Below are 23735 nucleotides of genomic sequence, written 5' to 3' on the forward strand. Positions count from 1 at the left end.
TGTGTGTATTATCCCTGCACAGTGACATCACTGTGTGTATTATCCCTGTACTGTGACATCACTGGGTGTATTATCTCTGTACATTGACATCACTGGGTGTATTATCTCTGTACATTGACATCACTGGGTGTATTATCTCTGTACTGTGACATCACAGTGTGTATTATCCCTGTACATTGACATCACTGTGTGTATTATCCCTGTACTGTGACATCACTGGGTGTATTATCTCTGTACAGTGACATCACTGGGTGTATTATCTCTGTACAGTGACATCACTGTGTGTATTATCCCTGTACAGTGACATCACTGTGTGTATTATGCCTGTACAGTGACAACACTGTGTGTATTATCCCTGTACTGTGACATCACTGGGTGTATTATCTCTGTACATTGACATCACTGGGTGTATTATCTCTGGTCATTGACATCACTGGGTGTATTATCTCTGGTCATTGACATCACTGTGTGTATTATCTCTGTACATTGACATCACTGTGTGTATTATCTCTGTACAGTGAGATCACTGTGTGCATTGTCCCTTTACTGTGACATCACTGTGTGTATTGTCCCTGTACTGTGACATCACTGTGTGTATTGTCCCTGTACTGTGACATCACTGTGTATATTATCCCTGTACTGTGACATCACTGCGTGCATTATCCCTGTACTGTGAAATGACTGTGTTTATTATCCCTGTACTGTGACATGACTGTGTTTATTATCCCTGTACTGTGACATGACTGTATTTATTATCCCTGTACTGTGACATGACTGTGTTTATTATCCCTGTACTGTGACATCACTGGGTGTATTATCTCTGTACATTGACATCACTGTGTGTATTATCCCTGTACTGTGACATCACTGTGTATATTATCCCTGTACTGTGAAATCACTGTGTTTATTATCCCTGTACTGTGACATCACTGTGTCATCACTGTGTATATTATCCCTGTACTGTGACATCACTGTGTATATTATCCCTGTAGTGTGACATCACTGTGTATATTATTCCTGTACTGTGACATCATTGTGTATATTATCTCTGTACTGTGACATCACAGTGTGTATTATCCCTGTACTGTGACATCCCTGCATTTATTATCCCTGTACTGTGGTACTGTGACATCACTGTGTTTATTATCTCTGTACTGTGACATGACTGTGTTTATTATCCCTGTACTGTGACATCACAGTGTGTATTATCCCTGTACTGTGACATCACAGTGTGTATTATCCCTGTACTGTGACATCCCTGCATTTATTATCCCTGTACTGTGACATCACTGTGTGTATTATCCCTGTACTGTGAAATGACTGTGTTTATTATCCCTGTACTGTGACATCACTGGGTGTATTATCTCTGTACATTGACATCACTGTGTATATTATCCCTGTAGTGTGACATCACTGTGTATATTATCCCTGTACTGTGAAATCACTGTTTATTATCCCTGTACTGTGACATCACTGTATATATTATCCCTGTAATGTTACATCACTGTGTATATTATCCCTCTACTGTTACATCACAGTGTGTATCATATCTGTACTGTGACATCCCTGTATTTATGATCCCTGTACTGTGACATCACTGTGTGTATTATCCCTGCACTGTGACATCACTGTGGATATTATCTCTGTACTGTGACATCACTGGGTGTATTATCTCTGTACATTGACATCACTGGGTGTATTATCTCTGTACATTGACATCACTGGGTGTATTATCTCTGTACATTGACATCACTGGGTGTATTATCCCTGTACTCTGACATCACTGGGTGTATTATCTCTGTACATTGACATCACTGGGTGTATTATCTCTGTACATTGACATCACTGTGTATATTATCCCTGTAGTGTGACATCACTGTGTCATCACTGTGTATATTATCCCTGTACTGTGACATCACTGTGTATATTATCCCTGTAGTGTGACATCACTGTGTATATTATTCCTGTACTGTGACATCATTGTGTATATTATCTCTGTACTGTGACATCACAGTGTGTATTATCCCTGTACTGTGACATCCCTGCATTTATTATCCCTGTACTGTGGTACTGTGACATCACTGTGTTTATTATCTCTGTACTGTGACATGACTGTGTTTATTATCCCTGTACTGTGACATCACAGTGTGTATTATCCCTGTACTGTGACATCCCTGCATTTATTATCCCTGTACTGTGACATCACTGTGTGTATTATCCCTGTACTGTGAAATGACTGTGTTTATTATCCCTGTACTGTGACATCACTGGGTGTATTATCTCTGTACATTGACATCACTGTGTATATTATCCCTGTAGTGTGACATCACTGTGTATATTATCCCTGTACTGTGAAATCACTGTTTATTATCCCTGTACTGTGACATCACTGTATATATTATCCCTGTAATGTGACATCACTGTGTATATTATCCCTGTACTGTTACATCACAGTGTGTATCATATCTGTACTGTGACATCCCTGTATTTATGATCCCTGTACTGTGACATCACTGTGTGTATTATCCCTGCACTGTGACATCACTGTGTATATTATCTCTGTACTGTGACATCACTGGGTGTATTATCTCTGTACATTGACATCACTGGGTGTATTATCTCTGTACATTGACATCACTGGGTGTATTATCTCTGTACATTGACATCACTGGGTGTATTATCCCTGTACTCTGACATCACTGGGTGTATTATCTCTGTACATTGACATCACTGGGTGTATTATCTCTGTACATTGACATCACTGGGTGTATTATCTCTGTACATTGACATCACTGTGTATATTATCCCTGTAGTGTGACATCACTGTGTATATTATCCCTGTACTGTGACATTACAGTGTGTATTATATCTATACTGTGACATCACTGTATTATCCCTGTACTGTGACATCACTGTGTGTATTATCCCTGTACTGTGACATCCCTGTATTTATGATCCCTGTACGGTGACATCACTGTGTGTATTATCCCTGTACTGTGACATCACGGTGTGTATTATTCCTGTACTGTGACATCACTGTGTATATTATCCCTGCACTGTGACATCACTGTGTATATTATCCCTGTACTGTGACATCCCTGTACTTATTATCCCTGTACTGTGACATCGTTGTGTGTATTATCCCTGTACTGTGACATCACTGTGTGTATTATCCCTGTACTGTGACATCACAGTGTGCATTATCCCTGTACTGTGACATCACTGTGTATATTATCCCTGTACTGTGACATCACTGGGTGTATTATCTCTGTTCATTAACATCACTGAGTATATTATCCCTGTAGTGTGACATCACTGTGTATATTATACCTGTACTGTGACATCACTGTGTATATTATCTCTGTACTGTGACATTACAGTGTGTATTATATCTATACTGTGACATCCCTGTATTTATGATCCCTGTACTGTGACATCACTGTGTGTATTATCTCTGTACTCTGACATCACTGTGTGTATTATCCCTGTACTGTGACATCACTGTGTGTATTATCCCTGTACTGTGACATCACTGTGTATAATATCTCTGTACTGTGACATCACTGTGTGTATAATATCTCTGTACGGTGACATCACTGTGTACATTATCTCTGTACTCTGACATCACAGTGTGTATTATTCCTGTACTGTGACATCACTGTGTATATTATGCCTGTACTGTGACATCACTGTGTATATTATCCCTGTACTGTGACATTACAGTGTGTATTATCACTGTGCTGTGACATCACTGTGTATATTATTCCTGTACTGTGACATCAATGGGTGTATTATCTTTGTACATTGACATCACTGGGTGTATTATCCCTATACTGTGACATCACTGTGTGTATTATTCCCGTATTGTGACATCACTGTGTGTATTATCCCTGTACTGTGATATAACTGTGCGTATTATTCCCGTATTGTGACATCACTGTGTTTATTGTTCCTGTACTGTGACATCACTGTGTTTATTATCCCTGTACTGTGACATCACTGTGTGTATTATCTCTGTACTCTGACATCACTGTGTGTATTATCCCTATACTGTGACATCACTGTGTGTATTATCCCTATACTGTGACATCACTGTGTGTATTATCCGTATACTGTGACATCACTGTGTGTATTATCCCTGTACTGTGACATCACTGTGTGTATTATCTCTGTACTGTGACATCACTGTGTGTATTATCCCTATACTGTGACATCACTGTGTGTATTATCCCTATACTGTGACATCACTGTGTGTATTATCCCTGTCCTGTGAAGGAATCTTACTATTATAAAAGGGTTGCACAATACTTTATAAGCATTGCTACTGTATTGGGGACACAAAGGGAGAAATTTATACTCTGTGTGTGGAGGGATGGGGGCACAAAAGAACATCACGAGGGTATAGTATTATATTTTTGGATATATTGTTACTGTTGGGGCAATAATAGTGACATACTAGTACTGTGTATGGCACCAGGGCGGCAGTATAATATTTGTGCAAGGCCTCCTCCACACGTCTCTTTTGCATGTAAGTGTTGTATCCATTTTTTTTCACGGATACCATATAGACCCCTTATAACCCATGGTGTTATGCACATGTCCGTGTTTTTATAGGGACCGTGTGTCGATGCAAAACACACGGAGACAGGTCTGTTTTCTTGGGCAGCACGGATGACAAGGGGAAATACAAGTCTATAGGTCCGTAAAAATCATGTACACCCGGATGGCATCTATGTGATGTCCGTGTTTAACATTTAAAGTATAGGAGACACTTTGTAATTTATTACTTTCTTTATCTATACCGGAAAAACACTGATGGACACATGGATGGAAAACATTGATGACACCGGTACTGGTTTTTCACATACGTGTTTTATACGGACGTGTGAAGGAGGCCTAAGATTGGGGGGGCAGTGGGGAGGGTGCGATCAGTCATAGGTATCTGTGTATCACATTCTGCAGACACAAGTCATGGCTGGAAGAAGTCATAGCGGCCTGCGATGGATGAAGAAGAAAAAGTAAATGAATGCCTTATTGTAGATGTCCATTTGAGTCACTGGATTTATCTGCACTATATTCACATATATGGTCTGCAGAGCCTGTGTATAACTGGTATTATTCAGTCACCATTGTATATGCTGGTATTATATAGTCATGGTGTGGCAGTATTGTTTGTCATTATTGGTAATATCAGTTTTGGCGTATTTGGTGAAGTTGGCTTTGTTCTGTAACACTATAGTATTTGTTTTGTAGTAACTGTATGACTTTTACTTAGCCACTAGACTTGTTGCTGTGTGCACGTGGATACTTCTACATTACAGAATATTTGTATTATTTATTTTTACAGGGAATGGGAAGGAGGAGGGGGTGTGAACATAGACTCTTGCAACACCACTGGGGTCCTCGCAGCTAAGCGATTGCTGGTTTTGGTGGTCCAGGTTTAAATTTTGCCATGGTGCCCAGAAGACTCTAGTTATGCCAGTGTTTTCAAGAGTGCAGAGCAGTTATAGGATCAAAACCATATCCAGGATTGCCAGAAATCCAGGTGGACAGTAAGCCCTGATCAGGTGCTCAGCTGTACACAGAAGTGATAATATCTTTTACAGTAGAGAAGGGAAACTACCATATTTTTCAGACTACGGGACACACCTTAACCCTATAAGTTACAGACCGGTTTAGACAGCAGAAAGAGTCACAAGTTTTAATGCAATAGGGTAGAATAAGGAGGTAGTAGATCTATTGTTAGTGTTTGTCTGCAGCATGTATATTATACACATATAGCTTTACAGCACACACTCTATATACACACACTCTGCAGCACATACATATACACAATACCGTTGCATGCACAGTACATACACACAGCTCTGCTGTATATACACACACAGCTCAGCTACAACACACACAGCTCTGCTAGATACATGCACAACACTGCTACATACCCACAAGCGCATCTTAGAGTCCAAAAAATATAGATAATTACAGTGAAAAATTAAGTAATAGTATTAGGGGTTACTCAGAAATGAAAACATTTTTCAGGAGGGAATAAGAGGTAATGGGTTACTTTAGAAATAAGTAATTATACCCCTTTTATAGTGCTTTCATATCACCAGCATATCTCCACTATGGCCCTGATTAATAAAAGCTTTTACACCAGAATTCTGGGGTAACATACTTTGAAAATTGCCAAAATGTGCTAAAATTTGATGATTTTTGGCATTTTAATGTCATTTTTGCCCAGCTCCAAGAAACTGGCGTGTTATTCCCCGCTCATCAAATTCATAATGAGCAGTGGTGTATGTTATGCCATAAATCTTATTCCAGTCCCTGACTGGAGTAAAAAAATTTTGATGAAGTATACACAGAGGCACCAGCCACTTTTCAGACACTACTTATCCTTTAAGAGGTGTGCTGCTCTTAATTAATCAGAAGCATCTTATTCCAGCACACCGCGTCTTCATCAAGGCCGCCATGAAAAACGCTGATGATGCAGGAGGAGTATAAGAAGCAGTTCCTGCCTGCAGGGTTTCTAACTCAGGTTTTAGTAATCTCCCATTGCCAAATACAATGTTAATTGGAGCCAGTCTCTCCTCTCTAGACAAGGTTGAGAGGAGCTGGACAAGTAAGGGCACTCACTGTTCTTCTCTCTCCCATCATGACATGGGTGAGTGTCATCAGCACTATTACAGATTCACAAGCACTGTACAAATGAGTGTTATAGCAGACAACCTGCGGTACAACAAAACATATTTGTAGCTGATTATTTTGTGTCATTTTTTGAGACAATGATGATTTCATAATAATTGAGCCTCGAAGATGTAGCATTAATGTATCCATAGTCATCCTTATATTTAGATGGGTTAGGAAAACAAAGAATGCTCTTGGCAGAATCATCTGCACAAGAGTAGCATAGTGTGGGGAGGTCCACCAGGTTTGGGGAGGTCCACCAGGTTTGGGGAGGTCCACCAGGTTTGGAGAGGTCCACCAGGTTTGGAGAGGTCCACCAGGTTTGGAGAGGTCCACCAGGTTTGGAGAGGTCCACCAGGTTTGGAGAGGTCCACCAGGTTTGGAGAGGTCCACCAGGTTTGGAGAGGTCCACCAGGTTTGGAGAGGCCCACCAGGTTTGGGAAGGTACACAAGGTGTGGGAAAGTCCACAAGGTGTGGAGAGGTCCACAAGGTGTGGAGAGGTCCACAAGGTGTGGAGAGGTCCACAAGGTGTGGAGAGGTCCACAAGGTGTGGAGAGGTCCACAAGGTGTGGAGAGGTCCACAAGGTGTGGAGAGGTCCACAAGGTGTGGAGAGGTCCACAAGGTGTGGGGAGGGCCACAAGGTGTGGGGAGGTTCACCAGGTGTGGGGCTAGGTGGACTTTTCCCCCTGATGACATGTTCTAGGGGGGCATTAACAAAGCACTTTATCATAGTGTAATTGGATAGATTGCTAGGGCAGCAAACTGAACCTTGTCCTTGGGTAACATAAATCCTAAGGGCTCTGAGACCCACAGAACTATTTGCTCAAAAATATTGTGCTATTTGCTTAGCAACAATCAATGCAAAATAAACAGACTCATAGCAAAAAGTCTGCGGTATTTTTGAGCAGATTGATTTTATGAGCGCTCTTCCTGACATTCAGTGGCAGTGACAGTGACTGACATATGCATTGCGGAGACATGGCAGCTATTAGTCACTAGTGAGCAGGGTAAGATGAGGTGAGGGGCGCTCCCCTTATGAATAAAGCAGACGCATAACTCGGAGTCCACTGTCTCCTATCTTAGGCTAAGTTCACACAAGCGTATAAAAAAATCGTCCACAATTTTTCTTCATTCATTTTTATACATCAGCAGTTAGTAAGATTTATCAGACCAAATACAGTTTCCTTGGTTAATAACTGCAATGTAGCTGTGAAAATCGGAAGCTATATGGATGATCTTCATGGGATCTAATTTTTTTAGCGCACCCATACACTTCAATACGCTTTTATGCACATATCCAATAGTTATTTCAGATACCTTTCTCCTGTTTTATTCTCATGTACCAACACTGACTGCAGTCATTAGTTTAACAGAAACAGACATTTTCTGCATTGATATTTATTTTGCTTCATATCAGTGACTGTCCTACATTGTTCATTTATAGGGTCTTATATGTGGGGTTTGTGTTTTTGTGAATAGGGGGCTTAGTTTCCTCCAATCTACCTTTCCCTCCCTTATATTATTTTGTACTTAAAAAAATGTTTGTAATTACTAATCATGTAACAATAAAGATTAGTGTTTTTATATTATTTAATTGGTCTGCAGTTTCCTTATTTTGGTAATAGGGTATTATTTCAATAGGCGAGTCTCATCCGTCGAAAATACGGAACAGACTAGTGCAATTTTTTTTTTTTTTTTTTTTTTTTTTACACAGACATTCGGTCCATGTGAAAAAACTTTCATGTGAACAGCCGAATTGAATAATATTGGTCCAAGCGCTGGTTGTGTGAGGTCAGGTTTTTTTACAGACAGAACTTGGACCGAAAATGCAGTCGTGTGGATATACCCTCAGGTTATATATTAGCCAAAATAGGACACCATGTTTAGGTGACGGAATCACTTGAAGACAAGATTTCAGATTACCCCATCACTATCACTAAACCTCACCTAACCTATCACTAATAACTTAAAAAGATAAGTGGATTTAATACATATGTTATCTTACTTACCTAGTAGCAAAAAGGTCAATATCCATTGTAAGACGCTCAGAGCCTGCAGGAGTTCAGTGTATGAACAGTTGTGTTTCTGCCTCTCTTCTCTCTGCAAGTATCAGAAAACAAGTCCTTAGACGTCAATGATCAAAACAAGGGTTAAGGGGATTGTCCAAGATTTGATGAAATTAGACCAAAAGGAGGAAACACAATAAAAAATACATATCTCATTTGGGATAAATCCTAGGCTGCTCCAGAGCCACCACTCTGGTCGTCCCTGTCCCTTTGTTGATTTTCCTAATGCGCCGTACATGTAAAAGGGTTCAAAACGGGCCCACCACCCTCTTAAAAGATCTAAAAGACTTCTTATCTGAACCCCACTGTTACATGCTGAAATATCCAGAATTAAGATATCCTTTCATGGTTGCCATAGGTTACCATTAACACTGTTCTGGCGGAGGTAAAACTTGGTTTTGTAAGTTGCCTTATAACTATTCAAATGTGATATAAGAATTATACTTATTTCTGTATGCATAGGCATGGCACCACTGAGTAGTGAGTGGTGGCTTCAGTTCATTATAAGCAGGTGTTAAGTTATGCCCTGCAATGAGTTAATACTCTGAGTTTCTTGGCATTAGTGTGCATATCCACACCCGTGGGAGTGTACAAAGTACAAAAAAGTTTTCTGTGTCCTGCCAGTAGAGATCAGACTGTACACAGCCCAGCAAAGACTGTCTGCATAATAGCTAGCTAGAAGTGGGGGTGAGTTGCACTGGTTATACATAGACCATACCCACAGAATTATAGAGAGAGCCCAAGAAAAGCTAAGCAGGAAGCTCCAGTTTATACTGCTCAGTCTGTCCCAGGTAAACGGGACCAGCTCATGTGCATGTGACGCGCCCCCTGAGCCGTGGGGTACTCGATAGCCAGGCCAGTCGGTGCTGGGGGATGTCACGGTGGCAGTGACCCGGTCCGTGACCCAGGGTGGTCAATAAAAGGGGAAAAGTAGAAGGGGAATAAAGTTTTTATAGATAATGTTCGTGACGCCAACTGTGGTATGCGGCTATATGGAGCTGCCGCTGCGGTGCAGATCCTCTGGAGCTGATGGTGACGCAGCAGAGTTGGTTCAGCTCTCCACAGGCAAAGCTTAGCTCCAGGGCAGGAAATAGTGATGTTATGAGGTAGATGTTGTTGGTGCTGTGTAGTGCAGGGCTGGTGATGGCGCAGCAATAATTCTAGGACACAGTGGGGTGCAGTCTTCAAGGTTTGCTCACAGTTGTTCAAACTCCAGGTTACCAGCGCCAGTGTGTAACCTCCCACCTCGTCCTGCGTTCACCAAGGAAGGGGTTCAGCAATCTCTCAAGTATCTCAGGAGTACTTAAACGGGACCCCGCTCTATGTGCCTTCCTCGGTCGTCTTCCTGCGCTGGCTCTCACCCTCATGCCCTGCGCCTCACAATCAGTGTCCCTAACCAGCAGCCTCGGATCTTGTCGGGCGACGTGCAGTCCCCTGAATCCTATGCGGCCACCTTTTCGGCGATATAATTGTGGTAGTGGGCAGCTGCACCCTGAAAGTACAGTAGCCTCCGGTTTTCTAGCTGAGCCTTGTTGTTCTCCACTAGTTAGGGGCCGGTCCCCTTTGCAGCCTGATCCCAAACGTCCGTGTAGTTTCGGGCGCACGGGTGGCTTCCTGCACTTCCCGTGCCCCTGGGATCCCCTTTGTCTCTCTGGACCCTTCCCTCCGCTCCCGTCCTCTCTCAGTCTGTCCTCCTGGGCCTCTCAGTCTAGGCCCTGCTCCTCTCTCCTCTCTTCCTGAGCAGAGCTCGTCCAGAGCTCCTGCTCCCAACTCTCTCTCCACAGACTCTCTCCTCAGACTCACCCCAACTGTCTACTTCTAGTGGTTCCCTTTCTTCTTATACTCCTACTGACGTTGCTCCCCTGATTTACTTCCTCAACCCACACCCACTACATGGTTCCCCCTCTCTTGGTTTCCCCCCTTCCAACCAGGGACAGGGCTCAGCATTGTACATATGCATCTTGTCCCGCCTGCTGGTCTGGTCTGGTGTAGTGTTGGATGCAGGTGGGTGGGTCCCCGGCAGTACTCCCTCCTTACCTGCGAGTGGGATAACACACCTCTGGGTGAGATGCAGTACCTCTGTGGCGACTGAACCGCAGGGGCGCCACACATGAGAGTATAAACATTATTGGGAGAGGGTGAGTATTGCCTCCTCAGAGAGGAGAACAGAGGTATACCTGTAAGTAAAAGTAAAACCACTAACAGGACGAACATTAGCTGACGTGAGGGCAAAGATTTAGCACAGCAGAGGAAAACATAGAAGCTTTTTGAGTGTGAGGATCACCAAACCAGAAGAGTCTGAGTGATGTCCAAGACATTTTCATTAGTTTGATTTTTTTTTATGTTCTGTTGAACCACAATTTAAAAGCAATATCTGATTTTCATTAGTTGTTATTCAGTAAATTTAAATTGTAAAGTACTTTTGTCAGTTTCAAGTTATTTCAGTGACCATTTTGGGTTTCCTTACTTAAAAACAGAAGGGTACCAACAATTTTGTCCATATTTCCCATGCTGTCCAGCCACTTCACTGAAAGCCTTGCTGCGGGGAGGAAATGAACTTTATTCCTCCCAGGAGCCGCCAGCTTTCAGTCATAGAGGCGTACCTAGTGCTGCTACAGTTATCACTAAAACAGTAATGTGAGCGGTCGCTGTACGCACGCTCCGACTCTTAGAATGACAGCTCGCTCTCTACAGATGTGCTGCACAGTGAGCTGTCAAAGTGTTAAAGTGCCGGGTGCGCTTATAGGCGCCGCTCACTTTGTACTGAGCGTCCACTCCATGCACTCCTCTGTAATTGAAAGCCGGCAGGTACTGAGCGGAATAAAGTAAATTTTCCCCTGCTGGTCGTGCTTTCAGTAAGGCGGACAGACAGGATTGGGATATTATTAACCTGGAGATTACCCTTATATCTGCAGGTAAATAGCGTTTGGGCACTTGACATGTTCACTTTAATCTCAAGCAGAGTTACAAACTGTGTGGTAATGAAGTGCTCCCATTTTGTAATCCGTAACCTTCTAAAATTGTGCCCACATGGAATCTAGCCTTGGAGGCAGTAATGAGAACTACAGCATTGTCTATGTGGGTAGCTGCATTTAAAGGGAACCTGTCAGCAGTTAATTGGTTCCTTGTTGGAAGTTGTTGCTTAAAGGGAGTCTGTCACCCCTAAAATTCAAATTGAACTGGTTAAGCATTTATAAAGGGGAAGTAGCCCCTATAAAAATCATGCCACACATATACATTTTAAGGTAATTTTTGCAGAAAAATCTACTTTCCTTTAATATGCAAATGAGGGCTCTTCAGTGCACCCTTGTTGAGGCCTATGCCCTGGTGCACCGTTACACCCTCCGATTTTCATATTATGGCCAGTTCCTTGTCTTCATTAACAGCATTCACTTGGTAAGAGCGAGCGCTGTCTAAAACAATCTCATTTCTGCACTTGCGCACTGACACGGGAGGAGCCCAGTTGTGCACTGACGATGTCAGTGCAATTGCAAGCACAATGTGCCTGCGGTCAAGCTCTGATGCCCGACTCCAGCTTCTCAGCAACAAATCTTCATCGCCCTCTCATCCTTTCTGAAGCTGCTTGCTTGGTAAAACTTTCAGGTATATCGAGCAACGGCCGCAGACAGGAAGGAGCCAGCACTCTTACTGAGCAAGTGCTATCTATCAAGACAAGCGATTGGCCATAATATGCAAATCAGAGGGCATAACGGTGCGCCAAGCCATAGGCCACGCCAAGGGGGCACCAAAGGCCTTCTTTTGCCTACTAAATAAAAGTAGATTTTTCTACAAATATAACGTTAAAATGTATACAGTGGTGGCCAAAAGTATTGGCACCCCTGCAATTCTGTCAGATAATACTCAGTTTCTTCCTGAAAATGATTGCAATCACAAATTCTTTGGTATTATTATCTTCATTTAATTTGTCTTCAATGAAAAAACACAAAAAGAATTGTCCTAAAGCCAAATTGGATATAATTCCACACCAAACCTAAAAAAGGGGGTGGACAAAAGTATTGGCACTGTTTGAAAAATCATGTGATGCTTCTCTAATTCGTGTAATTAACAGCACCTGTAACTTACCTGTGGCACCTAACAGGTGTTGGCAATAACTAAATCACACTTGCAGCCAGTTAACATGGATTAAAGTTGACTCAACCTCTGTCCTGTGTCCTTGTGTGTACCACATTGAGCATGGAGAAAAGAAAGAAGACCAAAGAACTGTCTGAGGACTTGAGAAACCAAATTGTGAGGAAGCATGAGCAATCTCAAGGCTACAAGTCCATCTCCAAAGACCTGAATGTTCCTGTGTCTTCCGTGCGCAGTGTCATCAAGAAGTTTAAAGCCCATGGCACTGTGGCTAACCTCCCTGGATGTGGACGGAAAAGAAAAATTGACGAGAGATTTCAACGCAAGATTGTGCGGATGGTGGATAAAGAACCTCGACTAACATCCAAACAAGTTCAAGCTGCCCTGCAGTCCGAGGGTGCAACAGTGTCAACCCGTACTATCCATCGGCGTCTGAATGAAAAGGGACTGTATGGTAGGATACCCAGGAAGACCCCACTTCTTACCCAGAGACATAAAAAAGCCAGGCTAGAGTTGGCCAAAACTTACCTGAGAAAGCCTAAACGTTTTTGAAGAATGTTCTCTGGTCAGATGAGACAAAAGTAGAGCTTTTTGGGAAAAAGCATCATCATAGAGTGTACAGGGAAAAAAAAGAGGCATTCAAAGAAAAGAACACTGTCCCTACAGTCAAACATGGCGGAGGTTCCCTGATGTTTTGGGGTTGCTTTGCTGCCTCTGGCACTGGACTGCTTGACCGTGTGCATGGCCTTATGAAGTCTGAAGACTACCAACAAATTTTGCAGCTTAATGTAGGGCCCAGTGTGAGAAAGCTGGGTCTCCCTCAGAGGTCATGGGTCTTCCAGCAGGACAATGACCCAGAACACACTTCCAAAAGCACTATAAAATGGCTTGAGAGAAAGCACTGGAGACTTCTAAGGTGGCCAGCAATGAGTCCAGACCCGAATCCCATAAAACACCTGTGGAGAGAACTCAAAATGGCAGTTTGGAGAAGGCACCCTTCAAATATCAGGGACCTGGAGAAGTTTGCCAAAGAAGAGTGGTCTACAATTCCAGCAGAGCATTGTAAGAAACTCATTGATGGTTACCGGAAGCGGTTGTTCGCAGTTATTTTGGCTAAAGGTTGTGCAACCAAGTATTAGGCTGAGGGTGCCAATACTTTTGTCTGGCCCATTTTTGGAGTTTTGTGTGAAATGATCAATGATTTGATTTTTGCTTCATTCTCTTTTGTGTTTTTTCCTTGCAAGCAAATTAAATGAAGATAATAATACCAAAGAATTTGTGATTGCAATCTTTTTTGGGAAGAAACTGAGTATTATCTGACAGAATTGCAGGGGTGCCAATACTTTTGGCCACCACTGTATACCTGGTATGATTTTTATAGGAGCAAAGTCCCCCCTGCAAATGCAAAGGCAATTATATAGATATATATATATATTTTATAATTATATAGAATAGTTCCCAAAGTGAATTGCTGAAAGGGGGTCTTTCAGCCCAGGTTTGTCATCTTTCCATCTGGATTTTTTTTTTTAAAGGTATTTATTTATTTTACTCACTTATATAGCGCCATTAATTGCACAGCGCTTTACAGCTATTACTATCACTGTCCCCAATGGAGATCACAATCTACATTCCCCATCAGTATCTTTGGAGTGTGGGAAGAAACCGGAGAACCGAACCCAGAGGAAACCCACACAAACACAGGGAGAACGTACAAACTCCTTGCAGATGTTGTCCTTGGTGGGATTTGAACCCAGGACCCCAGCACTGCAAGGCTGCAGTGTTAACCACTAAGCCACTGTGCTGCCCTCTACCAGTTTATCTGTTATAACCCATCAATAACGGCAGAAACAGTATGTGAGACTTGTTCTTATCAGGCAGCGCTCACCTCCTGGTGGGAATCCATCTGGTAGGCAGCTGTGGCTTTGGTCACACATCTGAAGATGCAAAGATCCACATAGGATATCAGCAGTAAGGAGGCCAGTAATCACATAATTATTTCTGAAAGAAAGAATCATGCTATTTAGGAACAATAAAATAATATTAACCCTAATCTTATCACGGACATACTTGATAGGGAATTTTTATTGAGAGTCTCAACGGGGACAGTGATGACAATGTCTGTACAGCAGTGCGGAGTATTTAGGATCTAAATAAATAAGAAAGCATATTGAATAAATAAAAATTCTAAAATATTTATTTTACAGATAAATAAAAAATACCCTCATGATCAACAGCTAAAATGGGAGTGGAAATGTGATGTTCTACTAAGGGCTTGCACACACCACCATATTACCGGTCCGAGTGCGATCCGACAAAACAATGGATTGCACTTCGACAAATGAAAATCTATGGGGCCGAGCACATGTCCGATTTTGACCGGCTCGGTCCGAGGATAAAATCGCTGCATGTCCAAGTTTGATCTGATATTCGGATCGCTCTCAGCCATTCATGATGGAAATCATCGGACTGCGCTCGGATGATATCTGAGTGCAGTGTGATTTAAGCGCACTGATACAATTGAGAAGATGGAGACATTTTGTTCTCCTTCTCCTCATCCGAGAGAATCGGATCACACTGATCACGTCTGATCTAACTCTGATCAGTTTGATCAGGGTGTCATTTGCATAATCAGAGGATAAGACAATCTACGGCCGTGTGACCCTAGCCTAAAGAAGAGGGCTAACATACACAGGATATAAGGGTATAGAAAACCATCAGAGGAAAAACCTGGTCTAGATTAGAGATGGTTTTCTTGACAAGGTGGTCTTCTGGAGAGGTTTCGTTGTACCTCATCATCTTCCCGTGGTGTATATCCAGTCTTATACATAATTTATGGAAGATCTACATGATCACTATGATCACATGATCACTATACTGATATAATCAAACTCCTACAACGTCTACGATCCCACCACCTCATTAGCTGTAGCGCTATCCTGTCATGTATCGGACAATCCTGTATGTTGCACTGAGACAGTCTTTTAGTTTTTGAGAAAGTGCAAAATGCAAACGAGGTAATTCCTCCCACTTACTAGTATTTATCTATCCCAGGCCTTCAACTCATTATTCTAGAAACGAGGATGATTGTGAAGTAGTCCAGCTCAGCCCTATAACAGACTTCCCCACAGGCCACAGCAGTGGGCTTAGCGTCATCCATACAGAAACCTACCTCCCCCCCAGTAGGAGAAGACACTGGGCTGTAGTCCGCTGAGCGTGTCATTGGTAAGGGTCACCCACAGCTGTGCCCAGACCGAATCGCACACATGGTCCCGACCTTAATATACCAGGGCAGATGGAGGTCTGGTACCCACACACTCGCACACATTCAGGATGCAAGAAGGATCCCGATTTGCTGTCCTGTGCGGCTTCTCATTGGGCAGAGTGGTTTTTTTTTCTTCTATTCATCAGATGCCGTAGCCGGATCAGGAAAAGAATTAACTCCTGCACAGCCAAAGCGTGTGATAGGAAATAAGACTGGACAGCAGATCGTCTGACTTATCTGCGGGTAGAGGATGAAATCTGATCAGTGGGGGCTTCGTGATTTAACAAATAAATTTAGCTGAACACAGGATTTACTCTGGTTTAGAAATACTTGTGCATGTTTTATGCCGCTGACTTGCACTTAAATTGAAAAGCTATTGACATCTTGACATGAGCTTCCAGTCCGTCTTTAATTCACCTTAATGATCAGACACAAGGGTCACTGTGGAACCGAAGCTGATGCACTAAAGGTGATTCTGTTCAAAATGCAATAAGTTGACGTAAAAAAAATAAATAAATCATTCCAATAAATGGAAATAGTTTTTACAATCACTTAGAATTTATTGCAGCTACATAGACAGTAATGTTTGTTAGGATAGTGTGTGCGTGTAAGAGGAATATGGACGCAACGTATCATAGTATGTCTGCAGCAGGGCCCTCACTCCTTTTGGTATCTGAGTTATGTTTATTCTGTAATGTCTTTATTGTCTGTACAAATCCCCTCTAAAATTGTGAAGTGCTGCAGAATATGTTGGCGCTATAAAAATAAAAATTATTATTATTATCTTATGTTGGTAGGATGAATACATGTAATGCAAATTAGCTGTTCTCCAGAAGGAAGTAAAAAGTTTCTCTGGTGCCACCTATTATGGTCGCTGGCCTATAAATCAATGTTCGACCCATTAAAGAGTCTAATCTTGAGCTATGAAGGGGTTCAGCCAAACCAGAGGAAGAGACACTCCAGACTCTAGTTTAGCTTAATCCCTAGACATGATTCAATAAAAAGGCAAAAAAACAAACAAAAAAAAAAAGGCTTAAAGAACGACAACTTCTGATCAGGCAATATTCATAAATAAATAAATGACAAAAAAAGAGAGCAATTGAAGGAGGGCACAGGGCCGGTTTGCTGTGGACCGGAACTGAGTTCTCTTTGCCCTGAAACCCCTCTTCTAAACAGAAATTTGAGTAGAGTGTGCTTTGTGGTGGAGCTCATTCTTTACTTACTTTTGCATCGGGAATCCTCGTTACCTCCCCATCCTTCAGACCGGTTCCGGCTACAAACAAGACAGGAGACCTTGGGTCCGGGTTAACAGGTTCGGCTTTACTGTGCAATTCATTTAAACATGGCTGCAGCATACAGATTAAGACAGAGTCCCTTTTTAGTGATGTTCCCTTGGTTCTGTGTCCTACCAGTCCTTTCCCTCGTCCTGTCATGAGACCCGCCATCTTACCCTTTCTCTGCGACCCGGCTGACATCATCAGGGAGACAGAAGTATGACTCTCATTACCTCTTCTGGACCTTAGGCCCAAGACTGGACACCACAATGTTCACAGAATTATTGTTGGTGAGGGAGAAATTTGGAACGGCTGCACGGAGAGCCTCTTTGGCCTTATCAGGTTTCGGTGCGCTTGTCTGGGTGCCTGCACTGACCTTTCTGGGTAAATTGGGTAGCTCTGATGCCCAGAACGTAGGCTGTGCAGGCGGTGGTGGGTGTTGTTCTTGATGATGGTGGGCCCGCTCGAAATCCGCCTCTTCTTCCCACTGAGCGACCTCTTCGGCAGTAGCTGGACATGTAACGCCCACCGCATAGCACCCCTTGCGGCACCAGACTTTACAAAAGTTAACTTTTTCTCCCACATACAAACTATGCAGGCTATAGGGCAATGGTTAAGAGACACCTTGCCCTATTAACATAGACTTCGTCCCCCGTGCCTTGTTTTTTAATAAAACTGAAGCCTTTGATATGATTGAAGTCGACCACACGCCCCTCATTGCACTGCTCCTCAAAGAAGGCGAGCTTCGGTCCCGCCAACCACTCCCATGCCAGAGCGTTGGCCTGCATCCTCAGCTCGACTACATTGGGGTGCTCCCGTGGCTAGCGGAAGCCAGAGAAGGCCGGCCTCTCCAGGACGGGCGTAGCTCGCAGCAAGGAGACGGGGGCAGGCAGAGATATCCTCTTCCTCCTCCTCCTCTTCGGCCACTTGGGACGACATGACCGGCCCAGGGAGAGTGCACTGACCTTCAAGGGGTACATATTGTAAGGCTAGCATCCTTTCTTCCTCATCCATCCGGCTCCAATACATTAGCCAGATCTTGTGCTGGATAAGGCCCACTTCCGAATGCGGCGTGGCCTCCCAGTGGACTGCGGCCGCCATGGATGTTTTTTCAATCTCGGCCTCGTGGAAGATCTTTCCGGCGGCGGCCCCTGGGGTGGTGGGGTATATAATTTCCTCATCGGGGGAGTAGTTCATATTCTCGGCCTCTTGGGAAACGCGAATCGTGCGGTTCATCTTCAGCACTGCTCGGTACATGTCTGCTCTAAGTAAATGCTGTAAGCAGAATGGTGCCAGCGAGTTACTTCCGATGAACTCCCCCCCCCCCCCCGATAGGCTCCGCCCTGCCAGCGGTCGCACCAATGACGCGGATGACATCTCTGCTGTCACTCCCCTTGAAAATTGTTGGTACCCCTCGTTTAATGAAAGAAAAACCCACAATGGTCACAGAAATAACTTGAATCTGACAAAAGTAATAATAAACTAAAATCTATGGAAATGAACAAATGAAAGTCAGACATTGCTTTTCATCCCTGCTTCCACAGAATTTAAAAAAAAATTAAACTCATGTAATAGGCCTGGACAGAAATGATGGTTCTTCTTAACTTAATATTTTGTTGAACAACCTTTTGAGGCAATCACTGCAATCAAACGATTCCTGTAACTGTCAATGAGACTTCTGCACCTCTCGACAGCCATTTTGGCCCACTTCTCATGAGCAAACTGCTCCAGTTGTCTCATGTTTGAAGGTTGCCTTTTCCAGAAGCCATGTTCCAGCTCTTTCCAAAGATGCTCAATAGGATTTAGGTCAGGGCTCATAGAAGGCCACTTCAGAATAGTCCAATGTTTTCCTCTTAGACATTCTTGGGTGTTTTTAGCTGTGTGTTTTGGGTCATTATCCTGTTGCAAGACCCATGACCTGCGACTGAGACCAAGCTTTCTGACACTGGGCAGCACATTTCTCTCTAGAATCCCTTGATAGTCTTGAGATTTCATTGTACCCTGGCCAGATTCAAGACACCCTGTGTCAGATGCAGCAAAGCAGCCCCAGAACATAACAGAGCCTCCTCCATGTTTCACAGTAGGGACAGTGTTCTTTTCTTGATATGCTTCATTTTTCCATCTGTGAACATAGAGCTGATGTGCCTTGCCAAAAACTTCCATTTTTGTCTCATCTGTCCATAGGACAGTCTCCCAGAAGCTTTGTGGCTTGTCAACATGTAGTTTGGCAAATTACAGTCTGGCTTTTTTAGGATTTTTTTTCAACAATGGTGTTCTTCTTTGTCGTCTCCCATGAAGTCCACTTTGGATCAAACAACGACAGATGGTACGATCTGACACTGATGTTCCTTGAGCTTGAAGTTCACCTTTAATCTCTTTAGAAGTTATCCTGGGCTCTTTTGTTACCATTCATATTATCCATCTCTTTGATTTGTCATCAATTTTCCTCCTGCGGCCACACCCAGGGAGGTTGGCTACAGTCCCATGGATCTTAAATTTCTGAATAATATGTTCATCTGTAGTCACAGGATCAACAAGCTGCTTGCAGATGGTCTTATAACCTTTACCTTTAACATGCTGGTCTATAATTTTCTTCCTAATCTCCTGAGACAACTCTTTCCTTTGCTTCCTCTGGTCCATGTTGAGTGTGGTACACACCATGTCACCAAACAGCACAGTGAGTATCTGTAGCCCTATATACAGGCCCACTGACTGATTACAAGATTGTAGACACCTGTGATGCCAATTAGGGGACACAACTTGATTTAACATGTCCCTTTTGTCACATTATTTTCAGGGGTACCATCATTTCTGTCCAGGCCTATTTCATGAGTTTAATTTTTTTTTTTAAATTCTGTGGAAGCAGGGGTGAAAAGCAATGTCTGACTTTCATTTGTTCATTTTCATAGATTTTTAATTTATTATTACTTTTGTCAGATTCAAATTATTTCTGTGACCATTGTGGGTTTTTCTTTCATTAAACGAGGGATACCAACAATTTTGACCACGTGTGTATTTTCCTGTGATGTCTAGCCTTCTTTCTCTCCACTCCCCTTCACTGACCAGACTCCACCTTGAACTTGAACTGTCTGAGTCTTAGGCTATGTTCACACACGTTGGGATTTGCTGCGTATTTTGCTTCAGATTTTTATGCAAATTTTCAGCTGCGTTTTGCAGTACAAGCAAAGTCTATGAGAAACCAGAATTTTCTGTTCACGTTATTTTTTTTTTGCTGCGTATTTTGTGACTTGGTTGTGTCTTTGGAAAATAGAGCATGTCACTTCTTTCAGCAGAAAATGCACCTGTGTTTTTTCAGCGTTTTTTCACCCATAGGAAGTAATGGGTGGTCAAAAAAACGCAGCAAAAATGCATCAAAAAACGCATAAAAAAACCCTGTTTTCCTGCCAGAGAAAAGTTAGCAGCAGATTTGCAGCAGAAAAAAACACCCGGAAAACTTTTTCTGTAAAAACTTCTCTTACTCCTCCCAATTTGTGGGCTAATCCAAACTATTAACTATCTATTTCCCTGTGTAATGCAAACTGTATCCCTATCTACTGTATGGTTCCCTTTGTGGACAGACCTCTCACATTCTCAGGGATGGCCTTAAGGCAAAGCCTAGAGGAGAACCAAAATACAACACCGGCCATAGGGATAAAAAATAACATTCTCTTTTATCACACATATAAATAAAACATTATCACATCACACTATATAATCAAATCACATAACCCACCAGCCTGTTGCCACAGCCTCTTCATTCTCCCTGCCACCCCCTACACAATGAACAAGTGAGACTTACAATTAGTGAGTGGCAAAATTGCCACTCACACAGATAATAAAGCCCTTCAGTAGTGGGGGAGGAGGGGTGGAATGAATGGCTGTTCTTCCCCCACTACTGAGTAACTTTTGGATATTTTACCAACTCAGTATTTTTTGCTAAATTATCTGTGGTGGTGGTGTTGGCTGACGCTCGTTTGTTTTTTCTGTTTAGTTGGATATAGTCATGATTCAAGGGTCTTGAAAGCGTACCTGTCATCAGGATTTTGCTCAGTAAATTACATACACTGTCAGGTGGATGACATTACACTGATTAATATGATACCTTGGTTGATGAAATCCATCCTGTGGTTCTTGTGTAATCTTTACTTTCAGTTTGGAGATGATGATATGCTCGTGCTCCGAGGCGGCCTGTGGGGGGCGCTCTATCTGGGGCTCTGCTTACATATTCATCTGTATGCTCTTATGACCGCTCACTGATCGTTCACTGACCTGCCTCCTATTTTACCTAACCCCGCGCTACTAGATGCATTATGTAAAATAGGAGGCAGGTCAGTGAACGATCAGTGAGCGGTCATAAGAGCATACAGATGAATATGTAAGCAGAGCCCCAGATAGAGCGCCCCCCACAGGCCGCCTCGGAGCACGAGCATATCATTATCTCCAAACTAAAAGTAAAGATTACACAAGAACCACAGGACGGATTTCATCAACCAAGGTATCATATTAATCAGTGTAATGTCGCCCACCTGACAGTGTATGTGATTTACTGAGCACAATCCTGCTGACAGGTGTGCTTTAAAGGGAGTGGTAAAGAACTGCGCCCCTATAACAACCATACTAGCACTGTACCTGTTACTCAGGGGCAGACATACCGCTAGTGCAGCTGCACAGGGGCCCGGAGGGGAGGGGGCCCGATCAGCTACTGGAACTTCACGATCAGTCCTAGAGGCAGCAGCATCAAAACTAAGTGGAGAGGCAGGAAGGGGCCGTACCGGAGTCATTTGCAGACAGAGGGGGGCGGCCGCTGTGCTGTACTCTGATAAAGACGTTGGACGGGCCTATTCCTCTACACTTAATTTTGATGCTGCCACTGGTTCTGAGGCTGGAGACTCACAAAAGGGAGAGGGTGGGGTCCCACGGAGTATGGGGCTCTATCTGCACGGTCCTGTGGAGGGAGGGGAGCTCTGTGGTGGATACCAGGCTTCACAGCATGCAGACTGCTCTCATCTCAAATCTGCACAAAGTGGGTGACAGGGGGGCTGTTAGGGAGGGAGAGACACTAGTGCCAAGAGGCTCAATGGAAATACCACCCATAGTCACTACAAGGAGTCTGCAGTGGCCCTTATAGTTACAGGTACTGCACAGACTTTTATACATCATCAATAAAAAAAACTATACAAAACAAAACCAAACTGTTTCATGTGTTAATAACTGCAGTTAGTTACTGATGGGGTCCGTATGACAGACCGGATCAGAATAGTCAATACTGCAATTTTTTTTTTAATTTTAATTTTTTTTTACACACTATTGGTCCGCAAATAAATATGATCATGTCAACTACATCATTGCCTTGCATTGGTCAGTGTGCTGTCTGTATGGCATGCTTTTTACATACAGACGTATAATGTGCTGGTCTTTCTTCCTTTTTTTTAAAATCCATAATGATCTGAAAGTTGTGCTTTTTATGGCGGTATGTACAATAATAATGTGTAAATGGGTATGTGCATATCTTATTATATTGTGTTTAATTTGAATATACTTGTTAGGGATCGCTCACAATGCGTATATTCTTTCATGCGAGAGAATCGGGGCAGATTATGGTAATGACACTCGGATCAAACTCTGTCAGAGTCAGATCTGAGTGTGATCCGATTCTCTCGCATGAACGAATCACATCTCCATTGTCTCTATGAGCGTACATCGGACTGCACTCAGATGACATTCAAGTGCAGTCCGATGTTTCACACGCACACCCACAGACTTGTATGGGTGTACGTGATCCGATTATCTCAGCCACTCACAGCATGCTGCGATTATTTTCTCATGCTAAATCAGCATGTGAAAAAAATCTACACTGCCCCATAGTATATTATTGGGCTGAGTGCTATTCAATAAAACATCAGAGAGCACTTGGCGGTGTTATACGTGAGCGAGCCTTAAATGTGTGTTTATGTGGGTGTGGCTTGATAGGGGGGTCCAGACAAGTCCTGCACAGGGCCCTGCACTGTCAGTGTCCGCTCCTGCTGTTACTGGCACACTGCCTGATACAATAACTTAATAGTTATGAAAATGATTAGGCTTTGGTGCACCCTTGGTGTGGCCAGAGTTCGGTGCACCGTTACGCCTCCTCATTTGCCTACTAGGTCCCTTCCCCCCACTTCTGATTGACCGTATTCGCTTCCCAGAGCGAGCAGTCGCTGAATGCCGCTGGCGTGTGTGCGGCCGTGTGCGTTCTCCTTGCCTCTTTTCTTCTGATGCCGCTCATAATACTAACACACCCGGAAGTGCAGCTAGCGGCATCAGAAGAAAGGAGACAGGGAGGAGAACGCACGCGGCCGCACACACCCAGCACCAT

General features: G+C 43.1%; 1 protein-coding gene across 8 annotated transcripts in view; it reads right to left on the reverse strand.

Annotated features, from left to right (window-relative positions):
- Window positions 1-22167, reverse strand: part of LOC141259102 (diacylglycerol O-acyltransferase 2-like) — a 44548-nt gene extending 22381 nt beyond the window's left edge. For 2 of the 8 annotated variants that reach the window (XM_073674608.1, XM_073674605.1), the window contains exons 1-3: window positions 22033-22165; window positions 14730-14842; window positions 8699-8789 (exon numbers count right to left, since the gene is read on the reverse strand). In XM_073674608.1, coding sequence (XP_073530709.1) covers window positions 8699-8789; window positions 14730-14747 — 109 coding nt within the window. In that variant the 5' untranslated portion in view covers window positions 14748-14842; window positions 22033-22165. Of the gene's footprint in view, window positions 1-8698; window positions 8790-14729; window positions 14843-16013; window positions 16344-17329; window positions 17380-22009 lie in introns of all 8 variants that reach the window. The other 6 variants (XM_073674602.1, XM_073674601.1, XM_073674606.1 and 3 more) reach the window with 5 other exon arrangements.
- Window positions 22168-23735: the final 1568 nt, after the last annotated feature.

The sequence above is a fragment of the Phyllobates terribilis genome, unplaced genomic scaffold (assembly GCF_046119375.1).
Source record: "Phyllobates terribilis strain yellow unplaced genomic scaffold, ASM4611937v1 Scaffold_3__8_contigs__length_932513732, whole genome shotgun sequence".
In the NCBI taxonomy this organism is placed as follows: Eukaryota; Metazoa; Chordata; class Amphibia; order Anura; family Dendrobatidae; genus Phyllobates; species Phyllobates terribilis.